We start from the raw sequence: 14,491 nt of genomic DNA, 5'->3' as shown, positions 1-14,491 counted from the left end.
GTGGGAAATCTGAGGTTTGTAGTTTTTCAACTCATTGCCTATCGAATATATAGTGGGATATTGGTCATATTGCACTTCCTACGGCTTCCACTAGATGTCAACAGTCTTTAGAACCTTGTTTGATGCTTCTACTGTGAAGGAGGGAGGAATGAGGGCTCTGAGTCAGGGGTCTGGCAGAGTGCCATGAGCTGACCACGTGTGTTCACGTGAGAGTTCGCTTGCGTTCCGTTGCATTTCTGAAGACAAAGGAATTCTCCGGTTGAAACATTATTGAAGATTTATGATAAAAACATCCGAAAGATTGATTCTATACATCGTTTGACATGTTTCTACGGACTGTAACGGAACTTTTGGACTTTGTCTTCTCGTGCCTCATGAATTTGGATTACTGGGCTAAACGCGCAAACAAAAAGGAGGTATTTGGACATAAATTATGTACTTTATCGAACAAATCAAACATTTATTGTTGAACTGGGATTCCTGGGAGTGCATTCTGATGAAGATCAAAGGTAAGTGAATATTTATAATGCTATTTCTGGCTTCTGTTGACTCCACAACCTGGCGGATATCTGTATGGCTTGGTTTTGTGTCTGAGCGCTGTACTCAGATTATTGCATGGTTTGCTTTTTCCGTAAAGTTTTTTTTAAATCTGACACAGCGGTTGCATTAAGGAGAAGAATATCTCTAATTCTGTGTATAACACTTGTATCTTATATTAAAGTTTATGATGACTATTTCTGTAAATTGATGTGGCTCTCTGCAAAATCATCGGATGTTTGGAAGCAAAACATTACTAAACGTAACGCGCCAATGTAAACTGAGATTTTTGGATATAAATATGCACTTTATCAAACACAACATATATGTATTGTGTAACATGAAGTCCTATGAGTGTCATCTGATGAAGATCATCAAAGGTTAGTGATTAATTTGATCTCTATTTCTGCTTTTTGTGACTCCTCTCTTTGGCTGGAAAAATGGCTGTGTTTTTCTGTGAATAGATGCTGACCTAACATAATGATATGTTGTGCTTTCGTCGTAAAGCCTTTTTGAAATTGGACACTGTGGTGGGATTAACAACAAGTTTATCTTTAAAATGGTGTAAAATACTTCTATGTTTGAGGAATTTTAATTATGAGATTTCTGTTGTCTTGAATTTGGCACACTGAACTTTCACTGGCTGTTGTCATATCGATCCCGTTAACGGAATCTTAGCCGATCTCAGCCATAAGAGGTTAAATAAAAAACATTTGCGTGAAGCCTCTGTCTGGTGGTCCCACCTGTCCCATGGATTTGTCTCGGATGCTGCGGAGCCGCAGGATCTTGTGGAAGGCCATGGTGAGGATGGCTCCCCGCAGGCGGGTGCCTGTGCGGTAGTTGAGGGCCCAGGTGAGCGCCAGTGACCAGGAGCGGACCAGCTCGGTGCACAGCAGCCCCACGACCAGCAGCAGGCCGTATGGAAGATCGGGCTCTGCCTGCTCTGTGTACTCCAACAGACGCTTCACCACAAAGGCCTAGCAGGAGTGGAGAGGGCAGGGATGAGGAGGGGGAAAGATGAGAGCACAGGACACGTGATTGACAGAAGCACCATGTCCAAGAGACATCTACACAAGTGCCATCATCATCATGGACATCTACTAATTCAAGACTAGCTAAAGCCGTCATGCCATGACTACCAATAATCATCTGAAGAGGGAAGTTGAACAGACTCTACTGATTAGAGATAGAATACTTTTTCTTTAGTTTCAGCTCTCACCCTTTGCTAAGATTTTGTTAAGATCCTTTAAAAAGAGAATAAGAGAAACAGTGAACTGAGAAACCCATTCCAACATGACATTTCCTATTGTTTGCATCATCAGGTAAACCGATTCAGACATTCATTGATGATACCTTCAGACATTATACCTACAGTCACATTGAGTGGGGGGGCCGTGCAGTTACACTACCGTTAAAAATTTGGGGGTCACTTAGAAATGTCCTTGTTGAGTATCTGGAGCGTCAGCATTTGTCAGCACCCTTTTGCAATTATGTTAGCACAGCTGAAAACTGTCGTCCTGATTAAAGAAGCAATAAAATTGGCCTTCTTTAGAGTAGTTGAGTATCTGGAGCGTCAGCATTTGTGGGTTTGATTACAGGCTCAAAATGGCCAGAAACAAAGAACTTTCTTGAATTTGTCAGTCTATTCTTGTTCTGAGAAATGAAGGCTATTCCATGTGAGAAATTGCCAAGAAACTGAAGATCACGTACAACGCTGTGTAATACTCCCTTCACAGAACAGCGCAAACTGTCTCTAAACAGAATAGAAAGAGGAGTGGGAGGCCCCGGTGCACAACTGAGCAATTTCTCGCATAGAACAGCTTTCATTTCTCAGAACAAGAATAGACTGACGAGTTTCAGAAGAAAGTGCTTTGTTTCTGGCCATTTTGGGACTGTAATCGAACCCATAGATGCTGATGCTCCAGATACTCAACTAGTCTAAAGAAGGCCAATTTTATTGCTTCTTTAAATCAGGATGACAGTTTTCAGCTGTGCTAACATAATTGCAAAAGGGTTTTCTAATGATCAATTAGCCTTTTAAAATGATAAATTTGGATTAGCTAACACAACGTGCCATTGGAACACAGGAGTGATGGTTGCTGATAATGGGCCTCTGTACGCCTATGTAGATATTCCATTTTTGTTAAAGTCTGCAGTTTCCAGCTACAATAGTCATTAACAAAATTAACAATGTCAACACTGTATTTCTGATCAATTTGATGTTATTTTAATGGACTAGTTTCTAAGTGACCCCAAACTTTTGAACGGTAGTGTATGTCTAATAGGCCTGGAAGCAGATTATACAATTGAGAAAGACTGAGCAAGGCGAATAGGAAAAAAAAGTCTGGATTCCACACACACACATACTGACGATATACCAACAATCAATTCTACATTCAAGTTAATCAGTCCACAACCAGGGAGTGTCAGCAAACCTAAATTGTTGATAAATGCACGTTTTATTGAAATAGGCAAATAGAAACCGTGAAACCATGTGTAAACTATTTTAAAAAATTGCACAAACAGCACACATGTAATTAAATCATAAACAGGTCAACAACAACAAAAAACAGCTGATCAGATCCAGCAGGAAAGAGTAACAAATGCATTTCACATCAGAGGCACACGATCAGGTCAACAGAGTTTTGAAAGGTTTAGCCTCAGTCTTTGAGTTTGTTTTGTTTACGTTTCTAGTCCTCTTGGTTGAGATGTGTGACATCTCATATTTAGTTGTGTTAGGTCATTGTCCAAAGATCCAAAGAGGGGGAAGAGGGTGGGCAATAATAAGAATAGAACCGAAAGCCCCTCTGCCCTGCCCCACTGGCACTGATTCTACAGAAATGGTTTTCCACCAGCGGACCAGGTCAACCTGGCTTTTAGTGAGGGGGGGATTATGAGGCCCCAAAAAGGAAGAGTCTGTAGATACAAGCCTAGTATTTTGTATCTCCCCCCTCTAGCCTGAACAGTCCAACAACACCTCGCATTTAGGGGGACACTAATATGAAAGTCTGACTGAGCATTTGGGTGGAACTGTGTTTATAACAGCAGATCGTTATCAGTGTTAATTCAAGAAAAACAAAACAGCATTGAACATTGCATACAAACATAAAAACAAAAACAATGTTAATGACATCGAACAGCATTTTACAGTGCTTTGTGGTAACCCATCAGTTATTTTTATGAAGAGATGTTTTATATGAGAGAGAGAAAGAGAGAGAGAGAGAGAGAGAGAGAGAGAGAGAGAGAAAGAAACATTTCAGAGAAAGAACTTTGATCCATCCCTGCATGAGAAACATGCCCTTACCTCTCCGGCTTTCTTCCCCCAGGGTCTCTGCCCGCTTCATTCTCTATTTCTCGCCGAGGGGTTTAAACGGACACCCTGTGGAATCTGAAGAACAGCCTCTGTCACACGCCACCTTGCATGGGGGGGAGCAGTGAGCACAAACACTTGTATGCCATGCCCTCAGCCCGTCCCAAACTGCCCATCTATAATAATGGGGGTGATACAATAATCTTCCCAGCTAACACATTTTGGTTAACGTTCTGGGGAAAAAACATTAGGTTGTGGGAAGGTTCCTGAACCAACATAACGTTCTCAGAACATTGTAAGCAAATTATTTTTCAAATTCCCAAAGGAGAACCACTAGGAAACATTAAAGAACATTCTGTGCTAGCTGGGTTGCTTTAACCTGGGTGAGAGACACAGGTGTGTTGCTGTGCTGCTATACTAAGAGCAGATGACACAGTACTTGGGTTGCAAAATTACTAAAACTTTCTCAAAGTTTCTGGGTTTTCCGGAAAATTCACAAAACCTAGGAATTGTGGAAAGGTTTCGGGAATTTTGTAACCCTTCACAGCACAGAGGTAGAGACGGCTTACTGTGGTCCCTGTGGAAGAGAGGAGGATGACAGAGGCTATCCTAGGAAAAATGGGACCGATTAACCCTAACACCTGGGTCGTGTTCATTAGGACACGCAACAGAAAACGCTTTGCATCGCATAACAAAAATGTGTCCAGGTAGTTCCTCCCTGTTTCAGTCCGTTTTTTTTCCATTTGGTGCCTAACGAACACAACCCTTCCCTCTAAAGCACCTGTTCTTACCTAGGAGGCCTACAAACACCTGAATAGCATAAAGAACAGCTGTAGGATGGACAATTGCAACAGGTGTCATTTATCTAGTCACAGAGACCATCTAGGGGGCGACAGACAGGAGTATGGTTTCTGACTAGGTGTTGTTAACTAAAGAACGAGGATTCACAATTTCCATAACCCATTACATTGTAGTCTCCTCAAAAAAGCCTGACACAATGGATCCAAGATGACAACATTGAATAGAAAAGAAAAACAGATTTGAGTTGGATTGGTAAAAACCCCAAAACAACCCATTCCATAAACCTCCGGTAGTATCCAGTTAATTTGTTTAGAATGAGTGGTCAGTAAGGCACATTTCAGACCACAGTGTCGCCCTTTACACTCGTACCCGTAAACCGGTTGAAAATGGCAGATTTGGGCACTGATAAGCACCTAAATTGGAACACAGCGGCTGTACAGTAACATGCTAAAAATTAGGTTAGAGCTCAGGCTCTACGCTTCATAGCACTGTATCGGTTTTCACTGACAGCCGTCCTGAACTTGACTAGAAGTTGCGCTCATCCCTCCTGCCTATTGGGCAACTTTGTTGTCTGAGGAGAAATGCTGTAAATTAAGAGGACTCGATGCATTTTGAAAGATGAGACGTTAAGGATTATCATAAATACCACATTGATGTCATACAAGCAAGCCAAACACCTGTGAGTCCAAATGTGCACTTCACATTTCAATATCATAAAACTCATATTTAGTGTCAACGTTTTTGATCGACAGTTAGATGACATGGCGTCATAGGCTCATTCTGTTCAAAAATTCCCTGCAGAATACTCACCTGAATGCACTCATGTATCCAAACCTATTTCTATGCAACCCAAAATGACCATCTGTTTCTCTGAACTGCCTAGTGAAGCCTAGCACTAATATCATATTTTAGAACTTAGCTGGTCATTTGGCAATAGAACACGCTTCAAATGATTCCCACCTGAACTAGATCGCCATTTATAAAATGGGCCATTTTTGGATTGTGTAAACAACAGTAATTGTGTGATGGCAGAGATGCAGGGTTGGGTTCCAAACAAAACAAATACAATTGTGCTTGCTCTAGTTCCTCAACGGCACAGCTAGGAAAACTAAAAAAGACTAGTTGAGTCATAAACCGTGAAATTTCTTATCATGTTACTGAATGAATCCAGAGTTTTTTCAAATTTCATTATAAACAAATGCGACGAAAAGTACAGTAAATGTAAAATGCACATAAAATCAACAGTGTAATGTTTGGAGTCAGTCTTGTGTCAGGTGAACGGTTGTGTCCTCAATTTAGGTCTCATCATTTTCCCATAATCTCCAAACTGTTCCCTTTCAATTGCTACCATGCTTATGCTTTTCATATTTCTTCTGTAAGAAACATTTCAATTTCGCCCTATCCATATAGGCCAATTCCCACGAGTGTAAAGGGTTAACATTGAGACAGAAGAAACTTAACACATGTAACACTCACCTGTAGGCCTCAGCCTTGATGGAGGGAAGGGGACAGAGGCAGGGGGAGAGAGCGCTACTGAAAGAAAGCCTCCACAGGGGAAGGATGAGATTACATTACTTACTGGGCCACTGAAGCCGGCTAGCTGGGTGACCATGAGGCAGAGGATGGAGAGAAGGAGTCGCGTCCGACAGAACACCCAGACCACACCGCACAGGGAAGCCTCGTCCCCTTTCACCCTGCGCTCCTCCTCCCACAGGCCGGCCAGCCTGCGCACACACAGGTGATCAAACCAAAGTCGACCAACAATCACTCACTCTATTCTCCCTCCACTAAGAGTCAAGACTGGAATTGTCGTGCCAGAGTCAGGCACCACATATGGGTACAAATCCAGTCTCAGCCTTTTCTCTGTATTCCTCTGAAACTATCCCCCCTCTACATTCTGATTATCACAGTCCATAAAACAATAAAACACGTTTTCTTAAGGGGAAAAAACTACAACTGTTGAGAACTCCGACCCAAACCTCTTGAGATCCAGACCAAGACCAGTTAAAATGTTGACAGATAAGACAGAGGCCGAGACCCAGGCCAAGCGGGTTCTTGGTATCTTTCAATTACCTATCCTTGGAAGGGTGACCTTTGTGACCCCATATGTGCAGCAATCAGTACTGACCTGTGGCGGTTGACCTTGCAGCTTTCAAACTGGGACACAGCCCACACATCCTCCAGCTGCAGTTGGCCTTTGCGGTGGGCGAGAACGGCCAACGGGGTCAGCCAGTTGAAGGTCATGAAGGAGAAGAGGCCCGCATTGTCCACCGGGTGCTCGTGCCTGTGGGGGGAGTGGGGTGGAGTTGTGGGGGACCGATAAAGTTAGAGGAACTTCTAATTGTGTACAGCAAAAGGAGTCTCTCTCTCAAGATTTCCTCCTTAGTTATTCCTTGCCACCATGTTGCCAGAGAGCACCTACAGATAAAGTCGGAAGTTTACATACACCTTAGCCAAATACATTTAAACTCAGTTCTTCACAATTCTTCAAAATTCCCTGTCTTAGGTCAGTTAGGATCACCACTTTATTTTAAGAATGTGAAATGTCAGAATAATAGTAGAGAATGATTTATTTCAGATTTGATTTCTTTCATCACATTTCTGGTGGGTCAGAAGTTTACATACTCAATTAGTATTTGGTAGCATTGCCTTTAAATTGTTCAACTTGGGTCAAACATTTCGGGTAGCCTTCCACAAGCTTCCCACAATAAGTTGGGTGAATTTTGGCCCATTCCTCCTGACAGAGCTGGTGTAACTGAGTCAGGTTTGTAGGCCTCCTTGCTCGCACACTGTTACGTTCCCCAGTTTCTGTGTTGTGGGTTTGTGTATAGGTATGTGTATTTCAGGAAATGGCTTCCTGGATTCCCCCAAGCAGCTGATTGGTCGGCCCGATGAACGATTGGAGCTGACCCCGCCCTCTCGTCAGCTACAGCTGTCTGCATTTACAAACTCCTTTTCCAGCTGGATAAAAGCCAGTGTTCCTTTGTTAGGGGAGAGAGCTTCTTGGTATGTCCTGTGTTGCTCAGAGAGAGCTTCTTGGTATGTCCTGTGTGTCGTTGTTGGTCTGTATGACTTTTTGTAAAGTATTGTGTAGCCGGTCCTGCTGACGTTTGTGTACGCCATAGGACTGTGTTTTTGATAAGTGAAATTGGTCACTTTAAGTTTGTATTATTCTGCTTTGTTTGTTCCCAGGGGGGGAAGGGAAAGGCACCTTGGAAGTGCTTAGGAAAGAGGCCTGCGGGTATACATATACCTGTAGTATGTACTATGTCTATGCACACTAGGAAAGACCTGGGCGGACCATCCCCTGTATTTTACTGTGCCAGGTTGTGCTAGTTAGGTAAGTTGTAGGAGAGGGGACTTTAACTTTCTTTGCTTTAACTATTACTTTCTTGGTCCAGCCCCTTTTCCCCAAATTACCGTGTGACGGAAATAAATTCCCTGTAAACGGTAATATATTCTGCCTCTGTCATCCTTACCTGCACCTACAGTCACATACCTCTTTCACTCCACTGGGAGTTGCGTGTAGCAGGGTGTTGCGTTCCCTCCAAAAGGCGTGCCTAACACACATGCCTTTTCAGTTCTGCCCACACATTTTCTATGGGATTGAGGTCAGGGCTTTGATGTCCACTCCAATACCTTGACTTTGTTGTCCTTAAGCCATTTTCCCACAATTTTGGAAGTATGCTTGGGGTCATTGTCCATTTGAGACCAAGCTTTAACTTCCATACTGATGTCTTGAGATGTTGCTTCAAACAAATCCACAATTTTCATTTCACATGATGCCATCTATTTTGTGAAGAGCACCAGTCCCTCCTGCAGCAAAGCACCCCCACAACATGATGCTGCCACCCCTGTGCTTCACGCTTGGGATGGTGTTCTTCTGCTTGCAAATCTCCCCCTTTTTTCCTCCAAACATAACAATGGTCATTATGGCCAAACAGTTCTATTTTTGTTTCATCAGACCAGAGGACAGTTTTTCAAAAAGTAAGATCTTTGTCCCCATGTGCAGTTGCAAACCGTAGTCTTTTTATGGCGGTTTTGGAGCAGTGGTTTCTTCCTTGCTGAGTGGCCTTTCAGGTTATGATATCTCGTTTTACTGTGGATATAGATACTTTTGTAACCTGTTTCCTACAGCATCTTCACAAGGTCATTTGCTGTTCTGAAATTGATTTGCACTTTTCGCACCAAGTATGTTCATCTCTAGGAGACAGAACGCGTCTCCTTCCTGAGCGGTATGACTGCGTGGTCCCATGGTGTTTATACTTGTGTACTATTGTTTGTACAGATGAACGTGGTACCTTCAGGCGTTTGGAAAATGCCCCCAAGGATGAACCAGACTTGTGGAGGTCTACAATTATTTTTCTGTGTTGATTTCTTTTGATTTTCCCATGATGTCAAGCAAAGAGGCACTGAGTTTGAAGGTAGGTCTTGAAATGCATCCACAGGTACACCTCCAATTGACTCAAAATTATGTCAATTAGCCTAACAGAAGCTTCTAAAGCCATGACATCATTTTCTGGAATTTTCAAAGCTGTTTAAAGGCACAGTCAACTTAGTATGTAGACTTGTGACCCACTGGAATTGTGATTACACTGAATGATAAGTGAAGTAATCTGTCTGTAAACAATTGTTGGAAAAATGACTTGTGACATGCACAAAGTAGATGTCCTAACAGACTTGCCAAAACTATAGTTAACAAGAAATTTGTGGAGTGGTTGAAACACTTAGGTTGGAGTCATTAAAACTAGGTTATGTAATCACAAGGAAAAACTCGAGGTCCTACAGATATGCACCTGTAACAGTGTTCGGTGGTGGTGGTGCTTGCTTACTTGCTGGTGGAGCGGATAGGTTTGAGGACGCCGATGCTGTGTTGGTATTTGCTCCGCACTGCTTCCTCCTCCAGCTCTTTCATGTAGGGAGCGCCACCGTCCAGGGACAAACCACCCTCTGCCCTTGCCGCCGTTTCCAGTGCATCCTGGAATTGATGGAGATGAATATTGTCAATAAGAGCAGATACATTTTAAACAATGACGTATTGGAAGCATTTAGCTTGTGGCGGACGTCACAGTGCGGACGTTAGAGGTAGCCGTACCACCTACTACAGCTCACACCGAGACTAGACCCTGGGACCTTGTCCTAGCAAACACACGTGACCACCCTCCTAAAATGTACTTAGCCAGTCACGCCACCAAAAAGGATTCAAATTGGCAACAAGTGGATACATCTCAGGTTCAGGAGTGCGTTTACAAATCCCCATCCGTTACACTTAATAATTTTTGTAGTATCTGTCCCTACTAGTTTGATGACAGTACATTTGAGAAGTTCACTCAGACATGACTCGAGAGAAATACTTGTTGCCAGTCAAGTATTAGGTAATCATCTGGCCTCCATTTGCCAGAGGGCAAAAAAAGCATAACCTTGTAGTATATGTCCCAAATGGCACCCTATTCCCTAAGTAGTACACTAGGTTCTAGTCTTGGTGTGAGCGTTCTTTAAGAGCAACACTCACAGATTAAACACGAGAGCCGCGATGCATCCACATACGCCCCCCTCCTATCATTGACCTCTCTCCTTAACCAGGATCTTGAAGATGCGTTCACGCTAAGCTGAATGCTACATCCTCCACTGCCGCTTACATAATGAACGAGGTTGGTTAATCCAGAATTCTTTACCACTTCTTAACCTACAAAACCTTTAGCTTTGAAAAGAGCATTCTATATATAATAAATCATGGCATTGTTGAATACTCGTTTCTGATTGGCTTGAAGGGCATTCTAAAGCGTGTATTATTTCTCTTTTACGCACGGTATATTTGCACAGTATTCAATGGCTGTAGTTCCATCTTACATGTTTTATGTTTGAGCTGATTTGGAAAGCAAAAGTCGAATTGAAAACAGGGCATTGTTGAATTCGATTTTCATAATAGCAAGCTGGAACTGATGGTTTGGTTAGCTAAACTAGCAAGTCTGTTTGGTTACCAAGGCAACTACTGTCGCCATCTAGTAAACTTGCTAGCTACTAAAGTGGATGAACACATTTCTAGTGGCAAATGTGTTAAATTATAGCCCTGGTATAAAAGGGATAATCAACTCGTGGCTCTTTGCGTTCTCTGGAACATAATGCAACTCCAATAGCGTGTCGTGGACCACCTTTCACGTTCATTATTTTCCATAGAACGCATAGCCTCTTGTTGATTTTCCCTTACAAAATAAATTATAAACCCAGCAAAAAATAAACGTCCTCTCACTGTCAACTGCGTTTATTTTCAGTAAACTTAACATGTGTAAATATTTGTATGAACATAAGATTCAACCACTGATATATAAACTGAACAAGTTCCACAGACATGTGACTAACAGAAATTTAATAATTTGTCCCTGAACAAAGGGGGGTCAAACTCCAAAGTAACAGTCAGTATCTTGTGTGGTCACCAGCTGCATTAAGTACTGCAGTGCATCTCCTCATTGACTGCACCAGATTTGCCAGTTCTTGCTGTGAGAGGTTACCCCACTCTTCCACCAAGGCACCTGCAATTTCCCGGACATTTCTGGGGGGAATGGCTCTAGCCCTCACCCTCCAACAGGTCCCAGGCGTGCTCAATGGGATTGAGATCCGGGCTCTTCGCTGGCCATGGCAGAACACTGACATTCCTGTCTTGCAGGAAATCACACACAGAATGAGCAGTATGGCAGGTGGCATTGTCATGCTGGAGGGTCATGTCTGGATGAGCCTGCAGGAAGGGTACCACATGAGGGAGGATGTCTTCCCTGTAACGCACAGCGTTGAGATTGCCTGCAATGACAACAAGCTCAGTCCAATGATGCTGTGACACCGCCCCAGACCATGACGGACCATCCATCTCAAAATCGATCCCGCTCCAGAGTACAGGCCTCTGTGTAACGCTCATTCCTTCGACGATAAATGTGAATCCGACCATCAGTGAAGAGCACTTTTTGCCAGTCCTGTCTGGTCCAGCGACGGTGGGTTTGTGCACATAGGCGACGTTGTTGCCGGTGATGTCTTATGAGGACCTGCCTTACAATAAGCCTACAAGCACTCAGTCCAGCCTCTCTCAGCCTATTGCGGACAGTCTGAGCACTGACTGAGGGATTGTGCGTTCCTGGTGTAACTCGGGCAGTTGTTGCCATCCTGTACCTGTCCCGCAGGTGTGATGCCTATTTAAACTTGGAGCTGATACCAAGACTAGCCTGGTCTCAGACTAGACATAACATAGTAAATGTAAATCCAGGATACTCAAATTAGCATGATATGTTACATTTGGTATAGTTACATAATACCAATGGTTCCTTAAGGCGAAAAGTAGGGTGGTTGGTCAGACTAGAGCAATGTAGTGTGCAGGCCATTGTTTATGCTGACTGATTTAAGTGAAATGTTAAGTGTGTATGGAGATGTTTCTTTCCACTATTAACCATTCCCTTTTACTCTGCTCAGACTTAATACCCATTCTGTCATACACCACAGAGCTGACGGTTTAATTAGTATAGTTACAAAATTGTATTATCATTTTTACATAGTGATTGCTTTGCATTGCATACAGGTAGGTAGTAATGACGGAGCATTTTTGTGATTAGACATGGGAATAGGAACAATCCTAATCTACTTGGGTAATAACAAAAATATCTCTACTTGGTTACGATTGTACTGCGTTACAATATTTTTCCTTGAGTAATTGGTATCATTACACAAGTATAAGAGCAACCTTGCTGTATTAAGTAAACTACCTACAACAATGGGTGGCAGCAGTGAGGCGTGATGCCTTGTTGGAGAGATGACTGGACGAGGGCATTGCCAGTTTGACTAGTGACCTTGTCTGATGCTTATTTTCAGTCAGTAACCCAGTTTAACCTACTAGAGGAATTGGTGTTAGGATCTGTTTGACACATTATTATGATCATTAAATGTTATATACTGTATATATGTAATGATTTCAACAATTTAGCAATAATTTTGTTTGACTAGATTTGTGGAAAATCTTTGGAATATTTCAAATATCTTTCATAAACCTAAATCATCTGCAAGTAGTTTTATATTTGTATGTTTTCCACCGAGGCTTAAAATAATTTGTGGAAAATAAGCTGCTGTTTTATACACTGACTGTGACTATGTACCTATTTCATTTACGACAGTACTCCAAAAAATGTTAAACCATGGAATTTTATTCATCTACCACAGATATACAGTGGGGAGAACAAGTATTGCAAATGCAAATTTAATTACTTAAAAATCATTCAATGTGATTTTCTGGATTTTTGTTTTAGATCCCGTCTCTCACAGTTGAAATGTACCTATGATAAAAAATTACAGACCTCTACATGCTTTGTAAGTAGGAAACACTGCCGATTTTGCAGGTTATCAAATACTTGTTCTCCCCACTGTATATCGTTGTCATAGGGCTATTTGCAGGTGGAATTATTACATGGAGCACCTCAACGTGTAGGTTGGGAGACCAACTGGCAGAACTAGTCTTGCGTCGCTAATGGCCCTTAACCGATCTGCTATGTCTATTTTATATATACACAGTGCTTTCGTTAAGTATTCAGACCCCTTGACTTTTTAAACCTTTTCTTACGTTACACCCTTATTCTAAAATAGATTTTCCCCTCATCTACACAATACCCCACAATGACAAAGCAAAAACAGGTTTTTAGAAATGTTAGCAGATTTTAATTTTTTATATATTTGCTATCACATTTACATAAGTATTCAGACCCTTTAGATTTTTGTAGTCATTCCAGTCATTGGCAGCAGAGAACTGGAAGGAGAGGTGGCCAAAGGAGGAATTGGCTTTGGGGGTGACCAGAGAGATGTGCTACAGGTGGGTGCTGCTATGGTGACCAGCGAGCTGAGATAAGGGGGAACTTTACCTAGCAGGGTCTTGTAGATGACCTGGAGCCAGTGGGTTTGGCAACGAGTATGAAGCGAGGGCCAGCCAACGAGAGCATACAGGTCGCAGTGGTGGGTAGTATATGGGGCTATGGTGACAAAATGGATAGCACTGTGATAGACTGCATCCAATTTATTGAGTAAGGTATTGATGAGTGATTGAAAAATAACAATTTAATCAATTTTAGAATAAGGCTATAACCTAACAAAATGTGGAAAGAGTCAAGGGGTCTGAATACTTAACGAAAGCACTGTGTGTATATGTATAAACTCAGCAAAAAAGAAACGTCCCTTTTTCAGGACCCTGTCTTTCAAAAATAATTGGATTTTTATTAATTAACTTCACAGATCTTCATAGTAAAGGGTTTAAACACTGTTTCCCATGCTTGTTCAATGACCCATAAACAATTAAAGAACATGCACCTGTGGAACGGTCGTTAAGAAACTAACAGCTTACAAACGGTAGGCAATTAAGGTCACAGTTATGAAAACTTAGGACACTAAAGAGGCCTTTCTACTGACTCTGAAAAACACCAAAAGAAAGATGCCGAGGGTCCCTGCTCATCTGCGTGAACGTGCCTTATGCATGCTTCCAGGAGGCCTGAGGACTGCAGATGTGGCCAGGGCAATAAATTACAATTTCCGTACTGTGAGATGCCTAAGACAGCGCTACAGGGAGACAGGACGGACAGCTGCTCATCCTCGCAGTGGTAGACCATGTAACAACACCTGTACAGGATCGGTACATGCGAACATCACACCTGCGGGACAGGTACAGGATGGCAACAACAACTGCCTGAGTTACACCAGGAACGCACAATCCCTCCATCAGTGCTCAGACTGTCCGCAATAGGCTGAGAGGCTGGGCTGAGGGCTTGTAGGCCTGTTGTCTGGTGAGGACCTGCCTTACATCACCTGCAACAACGTCACCTATGG

At 42.5% G+C, this 14,491-nt stretch overlaps 1 protein-coding gene across 1 annotated transcript in view; it reads right to left on the bottom strand.

Moving 5' to 3' along the window:
* Positions 1 to 14,491, bottom strand: part of LOC120029072 (multidrug resistance-associated protein 5-like) — a 90,368-nt gene that overhangs the window by 44,685 nt on the left and 31,192 nt on the right. The window contains exons 2-5 of the mRNA XM_038974377.1: positions 9,481 to 9,626; positions 6,777 to 6,932; positions 6,228 to 6,372; positions 1,281 to 1,514 (exon numbers count right to left, since the gene is read on the bottom strand). Coding sequence (XP_038830305.1) covers positions 1,281 to 1,514; positions 6,228 to 6,372; positions 6,777 to 6,932; positions 9,481 to 9,626 — 681 coding nt within the window. The remainder of the gene's footprint in view (positions 1 to 1,280; positions 1,515 to 6,227; positions 6,373 to 6,776; positions 6,933 to 9,480; positions 9,627 to 14,491) is intronic.

This window comes from Salvelinus namaycush, chromosome 34, assembly GCF_016432855.1.
Source record: "Salvelinus namaycush isolate Seneca chromosome 34, SaNama_1.0, whole genome shotgun sequence".
Lineage (NCBI taxonomy): Eukaryota > Metazoa > Chordata > Actinopteri > Salmoniformes > Salmonidae > Salvelinus > Salvelinus namaycush.
The sequence above is the reverse complement of the archived record's forward strand: the minus strand, read 5'-3'. Positions and strand labels throughout refer to the sequence as shown.